Source organism: Doryrhamphus excisus, chromosome 17, assembly GCF_030265055.1.
Source record: "Doryrhamphus excisus isolate RoL2022-K1 chromosome 17, RoL_Dexc_1.0, whole genome shotgun sequence".
NCBI lineage: Eukaryota > Metazoa > Chordata > Actinopteri > Syngnathiformes > Syngnathidae > Doryrhamphus > Doryrhamphus excisus.
Window position 1 is genome coordinate 7,227,793 of NC_080482.1, and position 18,099 is coordinate 7,245,891.

General features: G+C 42.3%; 2 protein-coding genes and 1 long non-coding RNA gene across 5 annotated transcripts in view; 1 reads left to right on the forward strand and 2 right to left on the reverse strand.

Moving 5' to 3' along the window:
- usp5 (ubiquitin specific peptidase 5 (isopeptidase T)) lies at window positions 1–9,415 on the reverse strand. 2 transcript variants are annotated; one of them, XM_058053058.1, is made up of 20 exons: window positions 9,063–9,415; window positions 8,488–8,616; window positions 8,343–8,406; window positions 8,133–8,260; window positions 7,914–8,059; window positions 7,032–7,216; window positions 6,859–6,953; window positions 6,587–6,780; window positions 5,385–5,456; window positions 5,203–5,290; window positions 4,992–5,117; window positions 4,736–4,889; window positions 4,494–4,656; window positions 4,334–4,422; window positions 2,387–2,572; window positions 1,974–2,117; window positions 1,728–1,870; window positions 1,458–1,608; window positions 1,233–1,317; window positions 1–503 (listed from the first exon to the last, which is right to left on the reverse strand). In XM_058053058.1, the coding sequence occupies exons 1-20, from the start codon at window positions 9,168–9,170 to the stop codon at window positions 410–412; spliced, it is 2,544 nt and encodes an 847-aa protein (XP_057909041.1). In that variant the 5' UTR covers window positions 9,171–9,415; the 3' UTR covers window positions 1–409. The 2 variants fall into 2 exon arrangements, with proteins under 2 accessions (XP_057909041.1, XP_057909042.1); XM_058053059.1 differs by having other exon boundaries at window positions 3–503; window positions 2,444–2,572; window positions 9,063–9,385.
- p3h3 (prolyl 3-hydroxylase 3) lies at window positions 8,956–16,327 on the forward strand. The gene is made up of 16 exons (XM_058053060.1): window positions 8,956–10,252; window positions 10,463–10,647; window positions 10,969–11,127; window positions 11,241–11,433; window positions 11,505–11,636; window positions 12,033–12,166; window positions 12,359–12,448; window positions 12,516–12,568; window positions 12,639–12,712; window positions 12,791–12,918; window positions 12,986–13,081; window positions 13,157–13,307; window positions 14,095–14,212; window positions 14,306–14,381; window positions 14,469–14,609; window positions 14,906–16,327. Exons 1-16 carry the CDS (start codon window positions 9,967–9,969, stop codon window positions 15,059–15,061), a joined length of 2,172 nt encoding a protein of 723 aa, XP_057909043.1. The 5' UTR covers window positions 8,956–9,966; the 3' UTR covers window positions 15,062–16,327.
- Window positions 12,949–18,099, reverse strand: part of LOC131105197 (uncharacterized) — a 14,422-nt gene continuing 9,271 nt past the window's right edge. The window contains exons 5-7 of one of the 2 annotated variants that reach the window (XR_009119895.1): window positions 16,239–16,350; window positions 14,881–15,084; window positions 12,949–13,063 (exon numbers count right to left, since the gene is read on the reverse strand). This is a non-coding gene — a long non-coding RNA (uncharacterized LOC131105197). The remainder of the gene's footprint in view (window positions 13,064–14,880; window positions 15,085–16,238; window positions 16,351–18,099) is intronic. The other variant, XR_009119896.1, reaches the window with a different exon arrangement.

The following is an 18,099-nucleotide window of genomic DNA, read 5'->3' on the forward strand; positions in this document are numbered from 1 at the left end:
AGCTGACGCTACTTGCTCTGTGATTGAATACGGTGGAGAGTCCAATAGAAGTAACTGAAGCCATGCATTGTAAACCAGAGGTAATCGGATATTTCGTAAGGGAATCAAGAGTGTGACTCCCTTCACGTGATTTTGTTTCAAACATCACATAAAAGTCCAGATTTTCAGGAAAAATGAAATTTATGCAAGTAAAAAAAAAAAAAAAACAATTATGCGCAGCCAAGCATCGAGGAGTAAAGAGAGGTGTATTTACACTTCTTATAACATGGATGCTCCAAAGAGCTCGTTGGGGTGTGTGTGTGTGTCAATAAAAGTTGTGTGTGCGTGTGTTCTGTGAGCATCCACACTAGCCACATTCACTTTTTTCACAAAAAGTGCAGCCACGCGCCCCCCATCTTCCATTACGGTCTCATTCAGCCACCCGCCGATAGAAGTAGAGGTAACCCAGGTCTTTGGGAGGTTTCTCTGAGGCGGCCACCTTCTGGTCATTGAAGATAACCCACCTGAGAGACACAGACACACACAGAGAGCATCAATGAGAGGGTTCTTTATAACGCAACACAAAGTACAAAGCATATGAAGTATAAAAGTCAGTAAAATTATATAAAATAAAGTATGATATATTGAATGGTTCAATGGGAGAGTTTGTCTGTAAAACAAATTAATACAAATCACATTTTAGATATAAATTATAGAAAATAATACTGAACTTAAGTAGCATAAAATAAAGGTTCAGTATTATTACTTATATCTAAAACATAATTGTTAAGGTGAAAATGTAACCCTACTTTTGGCCCACGGTGTACACACCCAACACATTGGCACATATTGGACTAATGAAGAGCGCCATCTGCTGGTTTATTGTGTAGGTCGTTTACATACAGAAAAGTGCACTGCATCATATTGAGAAGTGATTCTAGTTTGGCCCTCTCATGTTTCTATTATAGACAATAACAATAAGTTAATTTAATAGAAACATGGCCGATGTGTCAATCAAAAAATAGTATTATTATCTTTGTAACGGCAGAATAAGTTTTTAACAGAATAGAAGTGAAATGTTTTATATTGTGAAGGTATTCCATTTTGGCTCTGTCATGTATCTATACACAATTGCAAGGTGAACTAATAGAAACACAACTCAATGTCAATCAAAAACTAGCATTATTATTATTATTATTATTATTATTATTATTATATATCTCCATGCCTGCTAATGTAAAAGAGACACTTACTGTTGATCCTTCTTGATGTGACAGACATAGTGTCCACACATGGTACTTGTACCCATGTGGCTGATGAAGGCAAACAGTTCGTATTCTGGATAGCGAGGAGAAAGCATAATGAGATATTGAGGACAAGGAAGAACGCTTTTTTTTCCTCCATGCCAACCACCTCACAAGCTCTGCTCTCATTCTAAGACAAGAAGCTTTCGTCCTGTCCGCCTATGCGGTACTCACTGCCTGGTCCATCTCTGACACAAGGCCCAGGAGGAGGATCCCGACCGCTCTCACTCTCAGCGGCTGAACGTCCTCCTTCAGACACCTCCATGGACTCGAGGTCGTCCAGGTGTGAGAAGATCCAGTCGACGGCCCGGTCCAGGGTATTGCTCTGAGAAAAAGAGACAATAAAATAACTGTTGAAAAAAAAAGAGCATTACTACCTTAACCGTTTCAATACATTGCTTGTATTTGTTTGTGTTGCGACCCGTGAGGGGGTGGGATTCTAACCGTTGCTCGGAGTGCTTTGGTCGCCTGGTCTCTGCTGAACCCCATTGACACAATGGTTGCCACATGCTCCTCGGAGATGCTCTCAGTCGGCGTTGTCCCACCACCTGAGCTGCAGCCGGGCAGGACTAGGGGAGTGGAGAAGTCTGCAGCCAATCAGAAAAGAGAGGAACAAAATAACATTTACAATTAAACAAACAGGTTCCTCGGATGAGGATATGAATTAATAAGTCTGGCTGCTCAGCACACCCGGGTCGTCCATGTGTCCCATAACCCAGTTCATGGCGGCATCAATTCCAGTGTTCCCGGTGTAGTACACAGCTTTCCGACAGGCCTCCAAGGGGAATCCCATGTCACAGAGCTGGGACACGGTAGAATCGTCTAGGGCCGGAGCTGAGGATTGTGGAGTTTAAAGAAAGAAAATGGCTGAATTACTTTGATGTGCTTTTTCTTCTCAGAGGAACAAACATCACAAATGTCAACAAAACTTTAAATAATGCTATAAATCATTAAAAACAAAATTATTACATGTAATATAACCCAAGTGATGCAAAGTGAACAACGAAGGCAACATGAGGACAGCAAAGGCAGAAAAGAAGTAGAAAAAGGAGGACAGGACCAGTGGACGTGAGGAAAAGAGCAGAAATGACAGACAGACTGACACAGCAGTGGGGAGTAGAGAGAGTCGTCCTCCTCGTTGCCGTGGGAACCCAGGATACCTTTAACCTCCACATCTGGGGTCATGAGTGGGGGCGGGGCCACCTCTGGTAAGAGCTCCTCCCCTGGCTGCTGGCCCGCCGCACGGAGTGCGCTCAGGTCCAGCGTGTCCGGGACATCGATGCTCACATCTGCAGAGAACGTCATTGCCGACATCACATTTAAAGACATGTTTGCACATAATTCATATAAAAAGTTATCATTTTATGACAGTAAATGTTCTTTAAGGACAATATAAATGAAACCGGAATATGCTTTAGAGTAGTCAGTATAGCAGTATTCAACTTGTGAAAATGATAACACACAGCCATTTTTGTGTAACTATCGGGCAAAACATGAGAGTTGTGTTTGAATCCCTGATCCACGCATTTATCACATCCAGAATTGACTACTGCAACAGTATTCTCTACGGTATAACATCCAAAACCCTCAACAAATTACAATTTATTCGGAACTCAGCTGCTCGCCTCCTCACCTCCACATTACCCCGGTCCTTAAAAACATCCACTGGCTTCCCGTCCCCCAATGTATCCATTTCAAAGTCCTTCTCATCGCCTACAAAGCTCTCCACAATCTGACCCCTCCATACTTCACAGACCTCCTTCATCCACACAATCCCCCACGTCCCTTTTGCTCCTCAGACTCCAACCTCCTGGCAACTCCCCTTTAAGACCAAACTCCGAACCTGGGCAGACAGAGCCTGCCATCCATCGCTGCCCCCACCCTCTGGAACTATTTGCCCCATTCACTCCATGCTTGCCCCGACATTCCCACCTTCAAAAAAAACTCAAACCCCACTTGTTTAAATCCGTTTTTAATGTCCGCTTTTTGCCTTGTTTTAGCTCTGAATGAATGTTTGGATATTGTATTTTAATGCATCGTTTACTCAACTCTATTTTTATTTCTTTTTTTTCTTGACTGTAAAGTGTCTTTGAGTACTCTGAAAAGCGCTATACAAATAAAATGTATAATTATTATTATTACAGTCAAGTATGGCCGTGGTTGTTATAGTATGTAGTTATAATATATACAGTAAACCTCGGATATATCGGACTCGGATATATCGGAAATTCGCTCACAACGGACAGATAAAAAAGAACCAATTTTTCTGTAATGCATTTCCAATAAAAATTCATTGCATATATCGGATTTTTTATAACAGATTTCGCCTATTTCGGACAAAATCTCCAGTCCCGTTCCAATGCATTTCCATTAAATTTCCCTCGCATATATCGGATGGCCGCATTGTGGCGCTCCAATTCGCCGAATCGTGACAGGCCGCTATACGACGTCATTTGCAGCGTTTGCAGCGTTGCCTGCGCATCCAGGTACATTGGAAACATAGTCAAGGAAGTGCCTTTTTATAACCGATTTACGCATATACCGGATATAAATCCGATATATGCGTAAAACGGACATTTTCCGGTATACACATATAATGGATTTCGCTTGTATCGGACAAAACCAGTGGGAACAATTGAATCCGATATATCCGAGGTTTACTGTAGTTATAGTATGGCAGTGTCATGTTATAGGGCTGCATGTGTGTTGCCGGCACTCGGGATTCCCTAGCCTAGGAATCCCAAGCCCAAGAGAAGCTAGGTAACAATGATGCTCATACTAAACATTCACACCCTGGACACAATTTGGGCGTGTTCACTGTAAGGAATCCTCACTTGTGTTGTCAGCTGTTTAGAGCATCATGGCTAACTGTAGACTCATTTTCAGTATATCTAACAAGCTCTACACCAACGACTCTAAAGCATTTTCATGTTATTTTTTTTGTATCATACTCTGCAATAAGAAAATATCCAAATTGTTTTTGACAGAGGACCCATTTACACAGATTTGAGCTACTGTAGGTGTCCTTTCAGCAGTGTTGGTGTACTTACCGAGTTTCTTGGGGACCCAGTCAAGGCCAAAGGTGAACTTCTTAATCTGAATAACCAAGTGGTCTGGGAATGAGGCAAATCGGGTTGTTCTGATGAAAGAAACAGAAACACTGAATAACATTGATCATACATACTTTAATGATGTTTCATCAGTGCATACTTGGTGGCAGTAGTCTTGGCTTGTATAGCAGAGCTCCAGAAGTCAGTAAGGAGTTCAGGTTCACTGAGGGCCGCCATGCAAGTCGCAAAGGGAATTTGCGCACGAACGGGCAAAACTGACGAGTCTCCATTCTCACGCCGGCGCTCCACTTCCTGTAGCTCGTCTGACGGGGAGACAATATCAGATCAAAAATACTGTTTGTGCCAAGACATGGCACAAACATGTCCCATCAGTCTTCTTACCGGTATTGGTGGCCTGGTCCATGGGCACGGGTAGCTGGATGATGTAGTCCACCCGCTGCGTGTACTTGGCCTTTTGGGATTGCTGACACACAATCTTCTCCTCCACCAGGAACCTGAAGGCTTCAGATGGGTTGGGCCCAGAGCGACAATTTCTCTGTAAAGTAAAAAAAAAAAAAAAAAAAAAAATGCCGAAAAAAATGAAGAAAATCTGAATAATGAAGGAGGACCAAGGAGCATTAAGTAATGTCACATTTACCTCCACCATGTTTATGAAGTGCAATAAAAACTCCTGAGCGTCTTGTTGCCGATTGGTGGAGAACTCCGGGTGACCTCGCCCAACAAGTGCTTTGAACATTTGAGGTGCTATGCCGATTTGGTAATCCTGGCAATAAAATACTCTGACAATATCAGCTTCAGCAATTATAAAAAAAACAGTGTCAGTATTTATTTATTTTAGCTTTTCTTACATTGTGCTCAGATGCACCATTTTCATCAGCAGAATCTGGTGCCGGTTTGGAATAGTCGCCTGACAACAGACCGTAGCCCAGTTTGGCTCTGAGTGACAGCAAATAATGACATTATTGCAGTGGACATCAACAAAATACCTCAGAAATGTTTATTTGTCAACACTTTAAAAAGAGACACTCACACTTGGGTCTTGAAATCTTGAGTGGGGTCGCTCGGGGCCTCGTCAATAATCTTGTCGATGTTGCACACATACCTAGAAAAAGCATGGGAACTACTTTACATTCATGGCTACTAAAACAGTCTCAAATTAGATTGTAAAAGCAAGTAAAAGCCATGGTTTTGTGTGTTTTTTTTTTTTTTTACTATTTGCTATATTTTGTTCCACTTACCTCATTCCAAAAAATGTATAAAATACCATTTCATTTCAACATAACTTAAACATACACTTAATCAGCCAACTAATACTGCACTCTAGGGTGTAGTTCCAATTATCAACCTAACAGATATATTTTCACTCATGGGAATAAATAAATAAATCTATAAACCAGGGGTCTCAAACACGCGGCCCACGAGCCAAATGTGGCCCGCAGGACACTAGTTTGAGGCCCCCGCCTTGATATGAAAGTTTAATGTTAGTGTGGCCCACACAAGTTTGATATGGATGCTGTATGGTATCACGTACCCAGAAAAAATTATTACGTTTGATTAATGTTCATGTTAAAGGTTAAATAACTGTTAATAGTTATCCTCCCTATCCGTGTGGAAGTGGAAAGTTTTTGGCTATTTAAGTTTAAAGGAAATAACTTGAAGGCTACCGTTTAGGTCGCTAGCTCTCTAGTTTGCGAGTTAGCATGTGTCTCAAGACCCTGCAGTTGCGCAATATGTTGTAAATAAAAAGAGTATAAATGTGACTATAGTCGTATTTTGTCGTGTCTACAGGGCTCTAATAATGCTTTGTTAATTTTAATCTGAAAAAAAAACAAAATTTGTCTACCCACCAACTATATGTGCTTTCTTAAGTTTTTATTATTTGCCATTTTATTGTTCTTATTATATTTATTTATTCATTACTGATTGATTGATTTTCTTTATTCTTGATTTGTTTATTTATTTTTCATCTTATTTTGTGTAGAAAAATAAAAATTAAGATATTTGAGAACAGTGGAATGTTTTATCAGAGCTTTTCTTGTAGAAAATCGAAACCAAAGCAAAGTTTATTAATTTTTCTGTTTTTAATAAATGCGTTTTGGGTTTTTTTGGGGGGGAAAACCTGATGCGGCCCAGTCTCGCCCAGACCCTAGCTCCAGTGGCCCACAACTAAATTGAGTTTGAGACCCCTGCTATAAACAAACATAGTGGAGAGGAGGACGACAGAATACATACTTGCTCTGGAAGTCCGGAACAGTGAAGAGCACTTGCATGACAGAGTTGAGGTAGCAGCTGTTGCCCAGGTTCTTCATGCCAGTCAGGCCGGGTCCAAACAAGGGACGCAGAGTAGTCCCTGATTCTTGGATCACCTCCCACTCCCCGACACGCTGATTAACGGCAATTTCCAGCTCTGTCATGGTCCGCTCAGTCTGAAGAGGAGCAGAGGAGGAGGACATCAGAAAGAGGAATGAATATTAAGTAAATACTTAATATTTAAAATAACTTGCCTTTTCCATGGTCATCATGTCAATGCCAAAATGAGAAAGATGCTCTGGTAACTTGGAGTCCAGTACCATGTCATCCTCGTCGTACGAGTAAACATCTGGACATAAAAATAACATACAATAAATCAAATAGGTACGTTTTCAGAATGAGGTATTTCCCATTGTGCAAGTCTCACCTGCTCCGTCGGGTGTGATGGTTCCCAATTTGACAGCCAATGGGTGGCCCGTCTCCTGGAAGTGGAGCAGGGCGTGGTTATTGCCGCCCGAGCCATCAAAGTACCTGCGACCGCAGAGCACTTTGCCGTCTGTCAGGTTCATCCAGATGTTCTCCTGGAGGCCGCACACTTCGCACCGCCAGCCGCTATCACAGAGGAACACACCAGGGTTGTAAACGCTTCCATAGCCACCTTTTCTTGAGGTGGTCGTGGTCGTATCCGCCATAGTCTTATACACGTGTGCTATGTTTACTGTGAATGCGGAGAATATGCTCGAGTAAATTGAAATGCTTATGTTTTGGTGTTGGACGCAGAAATGGGTGTTATGGATGTAAAATGAGACAGGCAGGAACAGACTGTTGCACAGGTTGCTGTGTTTGCATGTGTGTGTGTGTGTGTGTGTGTGTGTGTGTGTGTGTGTGTGTGTGTGTGTGTGTGTGTGTGTAATGCAGCCAATGACTGAGCCTCGCCATCCCATTTACATACCTCTGAAATTACAACAGTTTCTTTAAGCTGTAAAATTCGTAGGTCTTGCACCCTTGTCATTTTTGTGCGGTCCATGTGTTTGCTATGTCATTTATCTCGCTACAAACATCTTAAAATGGTGCCCACGACCCACAATGCTTTGCACAATAATGTGCAAATATCGTGCGATTTCATCTTATGCACGTGATCCAAGATAGCAGCATAAATAAAACAGATGTCATTTCGGAAGCTAAACAAGCGGACAAATGCAAGCTAAGGCAAAATTTGAGGAATAAATTTGGTCGTTAACAAAAAAAAAAAAAAACTCGAGGTACCACTTTCAATTTCCAGGGGGAAGACGGTGGACTTCAGTCTCACCTGGGAGGGATCTTGATTCCGTTGTCGAGCTGCTTGAGGCCGGCGGCATGTCGCGACTCCTGTCTCACCTCTCCGTCCCACTGTTGCACTTGCAAGATGTGCGACACAGAGTCAGCCGCCATGATGCCCGTCATGGAGAGTGACACCTTTGCGGATCGTTAAAATGATTCGGTCAAAAGTGCCGTTAAGAGTTTAGACATTAATGGCAGCCTCTCTCACCCGTTCTTTCACGACATCAGGCATAGCTGCAAGGTCCTCTGATGTCACTTCCTGTCTGTCTGGGAAGATGACAACCTTGACGTCCTCCTCATAATACTCCTGGTCTACATCAAAGCCCCCTTCGATCCCTTGGAAGCGACAAATACATATACATGAGTATTTCAATATCATGTGTATTTATGGTAGTAATAACAGGCATCAAAGCTTCACCTATAGCCAGCCTAGTGGGCTTCTTCTTAGGCGGGTGACCTGATCCAGCGGTATCGTCTTCCTTCTGAAAAAATAACACAATCAATTGTTACAACAGAAATAGTATGAAAGCGCTGTTGATTATCTTTTTTTTTTTTTTAAATACCTTGGCCTTACGAGTCCTGGTGATGTGCAGGTAAGCCCTCTGACCAGCCCGAGCATGGTGCCTGCCCACATACTGACTTCCAAAACCCAGGAAGCTGTTCATGCACACATAAAGGCCTCCTTCGCTTTCCTAGGGGGGGGGACACAAATCCAAAAGATGTTGGATGTTGTCCTCCTCCATCATCACAACGCTGGGAAGTTCTCAGCAATGTGGCTAACTTTCCATGAATCTGTTCACTTGACGAGACAGCAAACTAACTCGCCGAATAACATATCAACTTTGATGTAAACGTTATTATGTCTAGAATACTTACAATGAAAGCCTGCGAGTAAGTTTGACAGTGTTCAGGTTCTAAGTATTTCTGCTAGCTAGCATGCTAGGTGCTAAGTTTACTGTGCTCTATTAGCTTAGCTTAACGTCTGCTGGCTAGTTAATGAGGTGGTAAAGTAAATGTAGCACGACATTAACTGCTTATTAAATAGCAAAATAACACGCAGCGGAAATCCACTGTAGAACTGACGACTGTTGTTTGGTTTGCTGACAAATTAAACCATGAAAGGAGAGATGATTCTTACCGGGGAGGAAAATGACAAGGCGCATTCATCTTTGTGGACACGGTCTCCAGGTTTCGGAACCCGAATTGTGGACAAAACCGACATCAAAACCTCACTGACGTCCCCCATGGCCAGATAGCGAGTACCGACTTACAGTGAGACACTCGCTTGTGTGTAAATGTGGACACCCCCGGGCAACCTTAATTCCCGAAAAGAGTGCCTAGCCTAGCCCGTCTAAAGTGACTGTGTTTGGTTGAATGAACCATGAGACGCTGCTGCCGTGTGTTGTGGGAAGGCCCTGAACGTAGCAGCTACTACCGTAACTATTCTATTAAAATCGCAACTTAATCTTAAAATTAGTTTAATGGATGAGGGTGAAATTTGCCAAATAATTTTAACAACCTTTTTCTCATCGTTTTGGTTGTAATGACAAAAAATGTCCAATTTTTCACGAGTTATAATAAACTAATGCAACCCTTTATAAGTTTTTAGAAATGGGTGGATCAATCCATATATCAATACCAGGAAAGTATCAGTATTGGATCGATACTAGCATACTGAGCTCAATGTTGCTGACAATCATTGACCCATAGTAGGTTCTGATAAAAAATGTAAGGTGGGTGTTTACTCTCTCATTGTGTAAAATCAAATGTTTTAAGCGGTCACTCCATTCAGCGATAATTACGGTAATAGCTGTTGCAACATAAACACAGCGTCCTCTTTCGTTCACTTGCTGGTACTGCAAATCAGGATCAACATGGGCGTAAATAAATACGCATTAGTACATTTCTTATGGATGATTTTTTTAAGGTCGTGGTTTTGTTTTTGTTTTTTTTATGACGAAAGAGGAAGTTAGTTCCCCAAGTCCCTCCTCCTTCCCTCCAAACTTCCACAGCCTTGACGCTGTCTCTCCTCTCCTCGGACCATGGCGCTTCCCTCCGACTTGGTCGCTGTCTACGTGGCGTCTCAGGTCGTGTGCCTCCTTGTGCTATTTCACGGAACCTCTGCAAACTCGGACGTTTCGTCGTCGCTGCTGCAGCCTTATGACTTTTTGTACTACAAAGGCGTACGCGCGTACTTTGGTGGAGAGTGGGCCAAGGCTGCAGAGCTCCTGGAGCGCTCCATTGCCACCAAGGAGGCTCTGTTCAAGCACCGAAGGCTGTGTTATGATGAATGCTTGGCTGCGGGGCGAGATGCTCTACAAAAACTGGGTAACTTTCAGCTGCAGACAGTAACAGTAGTACGTTACAGTTTATAGCTGCAAACGTGCAAAATCAGGGGTGTCCAAAGTGTGGCGCATGGGATATTGGTGTACAATTAAGGTCTGTTTTTAAATCAGTTTGCACACCCCTGATTTAAATTTAAACTCTTTGACCTAAATGGGAAATATGAAGCCAATGGTCACTTCTATGTATTGCCAGACACCGAAGAAGGGAGCCTGTGGGACCTTTGGGTCTTGGACTGGATGCAGAAGAAGGCGGAGTGTTTGAGGTTCTGTATGGGACGTTCTGTCACCCATGTGGGACAACTTCCTGTTTCTACAGATATTGAGTATGAGTTCAGCTCCAGGAACCCTTACAACTTCCTGCAGGTTACATATTACAAGGTCAGTTGTTATTATTTTATACATAATTTTATAATGGCCGGGCTGGCCAATCACAAATGATCCCATTTATTGGATTGGCTTGAAACTTCTCACATAGCTCTATAAAAAAACAGTAAATTTAGAGTGCTTAGTCAAATCACCATGGAATTTGGTACATACCTTTTAGGGGACTGACAAGCACATGTGAAAAGTTTGAATAAGATCAGTTGAAAAACATGGCCGCTGTCAAACAAAGCATCTTTGTATGAGCATGGACGGGAATGTTGTTGACCATTTGTATTAAGATTATAGAATTTATCTGCTGTCACCTGTATTTGTCAGATGGAAAAGCTGCAGAAGGCGGCGTCAGCGGCTCAGACTTACTTCACGGCCAACCCCGGTCACCTGGAGATGAGGAACAACATTGAGAAGTACAGAAGGATGGAGGGAGTGACCAATGAAGCCTTTCAGGACAGAGAGACAGCGAATGAAAAGCACTGGGTTAGTTAGGAATGATGGAAAAAGAAAAATCATTCATTTCACATGTCTGCTATTGTGGTTGTGAGTGGTGAGGCTAGTCTGCATCAAATCGTTGATTGTTTTTACGTATACAGACGCTGTATGATTCCGCACTCCAGCATGAGGCGTTGTCCGAGTGGGCGCAGGCGGCGGATACATGGCGAGCGTGCGTGAACGAAACACTGCGTCAGACAGAAGAGTGCAGGGTGCAATGCGTGGTGGCCTGTCAGCGCCTGCCCGAGGACAGGGGAGAAGAAAGCGTGGATGGCGTGTTTGAGAAAGCCGCAGGTATAACAAAAGTGTTTTTCTACCAAAACCAAGAAATAGGACATCACTTTTTTTTTTTTTTTGTCATCTAGCGCTTTCCTTGTCGCTGCTGTCTTGTCAACAGTCGTGTGTGACTCAGGTGGCCACACGTCCCGGGAGGATCTCCTCTCAAGAGGACTTCCTGCCCACTCAGTTGGAGCATATGCACATTGCACAGTTTAAAGGTTTGTGTTTCCAATAGGGATGAGCAAGTACACCACTATCTGGACTCGGAATGGGCGGGGCTTAAATTGATAATTATTTTTACAAGGATTGATCAGAAGTTGCGATATTTATTGTTTATTATTCCGCTATATATGTATGTGTGTAAGTGATCTGTAAGACTTAAATGTATTAGTTGTTAGTATCAACTAAAGGTTCTTCCTCACAAAACTCCAAACATGGCTGCATTGACCTTGTGCTGTATACTGGGAACAGAAAATAGCCTTGAATTGTCCAAAATTAAGAGAGACTAAGGATTCTAATCCAACCTGAGATTGATTAATTAGCGCTGTCCATCAAATATGTAAATAGATTGGACTGATTGGGTGTATTTTATAAGTGTCACTGCTTCCTCACAGCTGGAGATGTCAGAGGTGCAGTGCAGACGCTTCGCTCCCTTCTCCTCTTTTACCCTTCTGATCAGGACTCCTTAGACAACCTGCAGCTCTACGTTGACACACTAGGGGGAGACAAAGAGGCACAAACTGCTCAGGTATGAGCACTGCAATGATGACAATGTTTCCTTCCTATATTAAATGCTTGATATTCTTTCTAATGCAGTCAGTTTTGCAGGGATTTGTGTAAATTAGGCGCAAATATGCAAATATTTCTGGTAAAAAATGTTGGTCATGTTGATGGGGGTTTTGTTAACTTCAAATATGGATTTCATGTGTTTATCACACAGGAGATCGCTCGTTATGTAAGCCGCTCATTACAGCAGAAGAAGCTGCTGTATTTTAGTATGGAGAATCTTAATTTCACCTTCATTGACCCTGTAAGTCACCATAAATGTGTACTATTCTGCTTATTTGGGACATTTTAATAAGTGTTTTCCTGTGCAGGATCTTTGGACTCCGGAGGATGTTGTTCCTGAATCCCTCAGGAAAACTTGGAGGTAGGACAGCCCAAAAAGAAAGTTGGTCAGTAATGAAAGTTAAAAGTATTTACGTTTTTTGGGGGGTCAGAGCAGAGAAAGAGAAAATTAATGAAAAAGCGGACGAGCAGCCGGAAGATGTGGATGACAGCGGCTTTTTTGCAGGTTAAACATGCATACTTTCTATAGTGCTTTCGAACACAACACACAATACTTTCCTTTTCATGCTCGTCCTATCTCCAGGTGGTCCAGTCCCTCAGGTGGGTGTGACCATCACCATGGATGACGTGCTCCTTAACGGCACCAATCGTGTGGTCCTGGATGGAGTCATGACTGAAAAGGAGTGTGACAGGATGTTAAAGTTAGCAGAAGTAAGTTTGAGTTTGAGTCTAGCGTAACCATCTTGCCTCATTAATGCATTCTGGTGTTTCTTCATAGGCTGTGGCGTCTGCAGGAGACGGTTACCGGGGGCGACGGTCGCCACACACACCTCACGAGACACTGAATGGCCTCACCCTGTTAAGAGCCGCGAAGGTGGGTGAACAATATGAATATTTTTGTTCACAAAAATGCAACATTTGCGAAACATTTTCATTCTGCACGTCACAGTTGGTTCAGGACGGCCTGGTCAACCACACTGACGCCAAGTTATTACACGAGTTGGGTGAGAGAGTGCGAATCCTTCTCCATTCCTACTTTCGGAGCCCATCGGGACTCTTTGTCGCTTTCACACACTTGGTCTGCCGGAGTGCTATTTCAGGTAAGAGGGATAACCTTGTTGTAGATTAAGATTGCTATATTATAGTATTTAAATAAGAGGGCCCACACTAGCGGCACGGTGGTCGAGTGGTTAGCGCGCAGACCTCACAGCACCCTCGGCCTGTGTGGAGTTTGCACGTGGGTTTTCTCCAGGTACTCCGGTTTCCTCCCACATTCCAAAAACATGCTAGGTTAATTGGCGACTCCAAATTGTCCATAGGTATGAATGTGAGTGTGAATGGTTGTTTGTCTATATGTGCCCTGTGATTGGCTGGCGACCAGTCCAGGGTGTACCCCGCCTCTTGCCCGAAGACAGCTGGGATAGGCTCCAGCACCCCCGCGACCCTCGTGAGGAAAAAGCGGTAGAAAATGAATGAATGAATGAAGTAAGAGGGGCCACACTAGCGGCACGGTGGACGAGTGGTTAGCATGCAGACCTCACAGCTAGGAGAACAGGGTTCAATTCCACCCTCGGCCATCTCTGTGTGGAGTTTGCACATGGGCTTTCTCCTGGTACTCCGGTTTCCTCCCACATTCCAAAAACATGCTAGGTTAATTGGCGACTCCAAATTGTCCATAGGTATGAATGTGAGTGTGAATGGTTGTTTGTCTATATGTGCCCTGTGATTGGCTGGCGACCAGTCCAGGGTGTACCCCGCCTCTCGCCCGAAAACAGCTGGGCTCCAGCATAGGCTCCAGCACCCCCCGCGTCCCTCGTGAGGAAAAGCGGTAGAAAATGAATGAATGAAGGGCCCACACTAAACATCAAATGTTTTTATGCCCAACAGGGGACCAGGAAGGCAGACTGGACCTGTCTCATCCTGTCCATGTGGACAATTGTCTCCTTGAGCCAGATACCAAACAGTGCTGGAAGGAACCACCAGCTTTTATACACAGAGACCTCAGGTACACTTTTAAATATGGCTTTCTTTCACTGGTTTTTAGTGTAGTTATTTTAGCTAGTTATTTCATATCAAATCTTAATATCTCTCTGCACAGCGCCATTCTATACCTGAATGATAACTTTGATGGCGGCGAGTTGTTCTTCACCAACAGGGATGCCAAAACGGTGACAGTATGTTTTTTTTTTCTATCCCCACATTTTGTTTTTTATTCCTTCCAGCTATTTAAAGTCTTATCGTTTACGATTTTGCCCCCGCAGGCTAGAGTCAAACCGACATGCGGTCGACTCGTCGGTTTCTCATCAGGACCGATAAATCCTCACGGTGTTACCGCGGTAACAAAAGGCCGGCGGTGTGCGCTGGCTCTGTGGTTCACCAAGGAGAAGTTATACAGGGACATGGTGAGTGTTCACGTCCTGATCCTTGTTGCCATGACAGTGAGAGCACAATGCAAATCCGGTGGTGGTTGTCCTTGTTTACAATATTGTTGTTAGCTCATGGAAGAGCAGTTAACCTTAAGGGGAGCTCTCAGTTGTGTGACTGTGTTATTTGCACTTTTGCTGCTTTTAAAGTGTAATAATATTTAACTGAGTGCCACTGAAACTCACCAACCGCATCATTAGCTGATAATGAGGGAGCCAATAGGAAAAAGTGTATGATAAAAATGTCTACCTTAATGGCATTGTCTTTCCTGCAGGAGCGAGAGGAGGTGGAGACAGCCTGGGCCGCCGATGGACAGGCTGTGACCAAGAAGGATGAAAAGGAGGAGCTCAAGAATGCTCGCAATCAAGCTCCAGCTAAGATGACCAGCAGAGGGAGAGGACGTGTGACGTCGGGCAAAGATGAACTGTGAGCGTGTGAAAGTGGATTTCCTGTCTGCCAGTGAAAGTAATTTATAAGTGACTTTAGACTGCATAAGAGAAACACAATACATTTCATGTGTTGTCATGACTGGAGTATTTGTCTTCAATGCTGTATTTGAGTAAGAACCGTGTTCGTTTTTAGCGGTTGTTTCACACAATATTTTTGCCATTCGCTAAGGTCAAAGGTCATCATTCAGTTCAACTAACTGATGTTTTTTTTGTTTTGCTTCATGTCACAAGGATATACTTTTAAATTATATGATGATGATTCAAGATGGCTGCTGTAGCTCAGGTCAACAATTCAACCGTTTTCCCCATAGGAAATAATGTAAAGTGGATTTATCCCTTCCAGTGTCAAACTGGCACATTCATAAAATATTTAACTGTACAGGCAGTGTAACATTCTTATCTGTCATACAAGTTTAAAAAAAAAAGTTAATCACTGTGCAATACAACTAAAAGTAAAAAAAAAAAGATGCCTAACATTTTTGTTTTGACGTTTTTTTCATTCGTTTTCTACCACTTATCCTCGCGGGGGTTGCTGGAGCCTATCCCAGCTGTCTTCGGACGAGAGGCGGGGTACACCCTGGACCGGTCGCCAGCCAATCACAGTGTTTTGACGCTTCATGTCTTTAAATGTTTTTCTCTTGTAAGTCATTGTATCGCTTCTATTGTCCATTTCTGGTTCTATGTTTATCATCACTTTTTGTCTTTTTTCCATTCTTCTGTGTTTGCAAAAAAATATTTAGACACAAAAAAAGGCACAGAAAAAAGCACAAGCACTACATGGCGTCTTTTTGAAGGGTTAGAGGTTCTACTTCATTACACAGTGGATGACTTATTTCTACTCTTGTATGACAGTTAGGGACGCTAATGTTACTTTTTACATCATTTAATAAACGTGACCCTGTTGCATAATATAATTCTTTTACCTCCCAAACCCTGATTAGGAGTCCAAAATAGACAAATATGCATAATTGGAATTGAACTATCAAGTTTTCTTTGATATTTGCACGTTTTCAGTTTCTTAATGCTGCAATTTTCCAGTTTTTCCTCCATTTCTAAGTATTTATTGCACCTTTCTGTATCACCTTACTTTATGGAGGTGTATCTAATATAATTAAGTGTGTGTAAAATTGCTTGTGTGTTGTTTGTATTTATACTTACTGTGAGCAAATTTTTTTTTTTGGTCTCCCCTTGTGTCTGTTCCTCTTTTTTTTCCACCTTTCAAAGTACAAGTCTGTCGGAAAGTGCAGTCAAATTCACAATCTGTTGAAACCTGCAAATAAAAAAAATAAGAAATGACTGTGTAGTTACATTAGTGTGTCAGAAATTGCAGCAGCAAAAAAAAAAAAACGAGCATAGAAAATAGGGGGGGTGCTGGGATAGAAATAGAGAGATTACTGCTAATCCCTCCATAAATGAGTGCATTTGTTTATGAAGCTTAAAAAGTCTCCCATTTAGAATATGGAATAGTAATCCAGAGTGATCATTTAATCATTCAGCGCTCTCATGCAGCCACGTCTGTCTTAACCCATTTCAACCAGTGGACCCCTGTCCCATCACCCCCACCCCCCACCGTCATCATCTTCTCAGTACAGAGTCAAGTGCTGTTTATGGCCCATATTAACACTCTCACCTCTCACCCCCCCGTCTGTGTGTTATAATCCCACTCCCACCACCATTACTTTTACTTCTGCTAGAATTGGGTCGGCGTGCCTGTTTAATGGCGCTTTAAACTTGTCGTCCTCTTGCAAGCGGAAAACACAGCGTACCCTAAACATCTGCAGTAATCCTCTCTTAAGTAGGTGTAATGTCTACATAATGCATATCGCGGCCGCATTGGTGCTCTAATTATGCGTGGCAGGAAGTTTATGGGTCGCCATCTTTGTATTTTACTTCATGACTCAAGGCTTCCTTGCATAATATGAATCAAGTGTCATTCAACAAGGGATTTAGTATGGTTTGTAGAACCATCACCGATGTCCTTTACAAAGAACCATGTGAAAATACAGCTGGAAAAGGTGCAGATTCAGGAAAATCTGGAAAGCTTTCCGTGTGGGTTATCATGCGTAACATGTGTTGATTTAACAAATTAAAGCCAAAATCAGTATGCGGATCGAAAGATGCTCTGTTGCGAATCCAAAATCAGGAAAAGCCCAAAAAAAAAACCAAACAAAAAGAAATAAAGTCAACATAGCCTGTTATTCTTAGATTACTGATCATTAAGCATCACTGCGCCTAGTTAGTTTACTGCCAGATGCTTTGAATGAACCCTTACTATGAGACAGTAAAAGTGCTGATTTCTCCCAAATCAGTGAAGAAAAAAAAGATGGAAAATATAACATTTAATTTAACCAATTATAATCATTAAATGTAAATGTTTAATATAATAACAAAAAATGTTGCATAAATCACAAAAATAAACAAATTTTAAGATTTTGGTAAGCACTCAATAGACAACAATCGTCAAGTGTCATTCAACAAGGGATTTAGTATGGTTTGTAGAACCATCACCGATGTCCTTTACAAAGAACCATGTGAAAATACAGCTGGAATAGGTGCAGATTCTGGAAGATCTAGAAAGCTTTCCATGTGGGTTATCATGTGTAACAAGTCAATACAAAGGGCGGAAAAATGCTGTTCAATGCCACTTAATCCTCACTATATTTGGAGCGTATCCAAGCTGACTTCGGGCAAGAGGCGAGGTACACCCTGGGCAGAGAACTGGTCCCCTTTAAAATCAGATATGTGGGAGAACTTTGCTTTAGCATTACAAGCTATGTCATTACAATGTAAAATACTTGGGAAATACTCAAACGTCACCTTTGGTTAGAACTTTTCCACTTTTATTATTATTATTATTATTGTGTAATAGTTGTAACCAAATATGGTTTGCTGCTGTATAAACAACTGTGATAATTGACTTTCATGTAATCAAGTCACACTGAGGTCATATTTGTCATAAGTGGTGTATTGAGTTATACATATATACAGTATATATATTTTAAATGTACTATATGTTAGC

Bases quoted from the DNA above. Each gene is read 5' to 3' on its own strand.
- p3h3 (XM_058053060.1), top strand. From the start codon at position 9,967: ATGGCGCTTCCCTCCGACTTGGTCGCTGTCTACGTGGCGTCTCAGGTC. The intron at 12,919-12,985 runs GTAAGTTTGAGT...GTTTCTTCATAG, and splicing joins GGATGTTAAAGTTAGCAGAA to GCTGTGGCGTCTGCAGGAGA. The intron at 14,382-14,468 runs GTATGTTTTTTT...TTGCCCCCGCAG, and splicing joins GGGATGCCAAAACGGTGACA to GCTAGAGTCAAACCGACATG.
- usp5 (XM_058053058.1), bottom strand. From the start codon at position 9,170: ATGGGGGACGTCAGTGAGGTTTTGATGTCGGTTTTGTCCACAATTCGG. The intron at 8,407-8,487 runs GTATTTAAAAAA...TTATTTTTTCAG, and splicing joins CCAGGACTCGTAAGGCCAAG to AAGGAAGACGATACCGCTGG. The intron at 1,318-1,457 runs GTGAGTACCGCA...CTCGCTATCCAG, and splicing joins TGTCAGAGATGGACCAGGCA to AATACGAACTGTTTGCCTTC.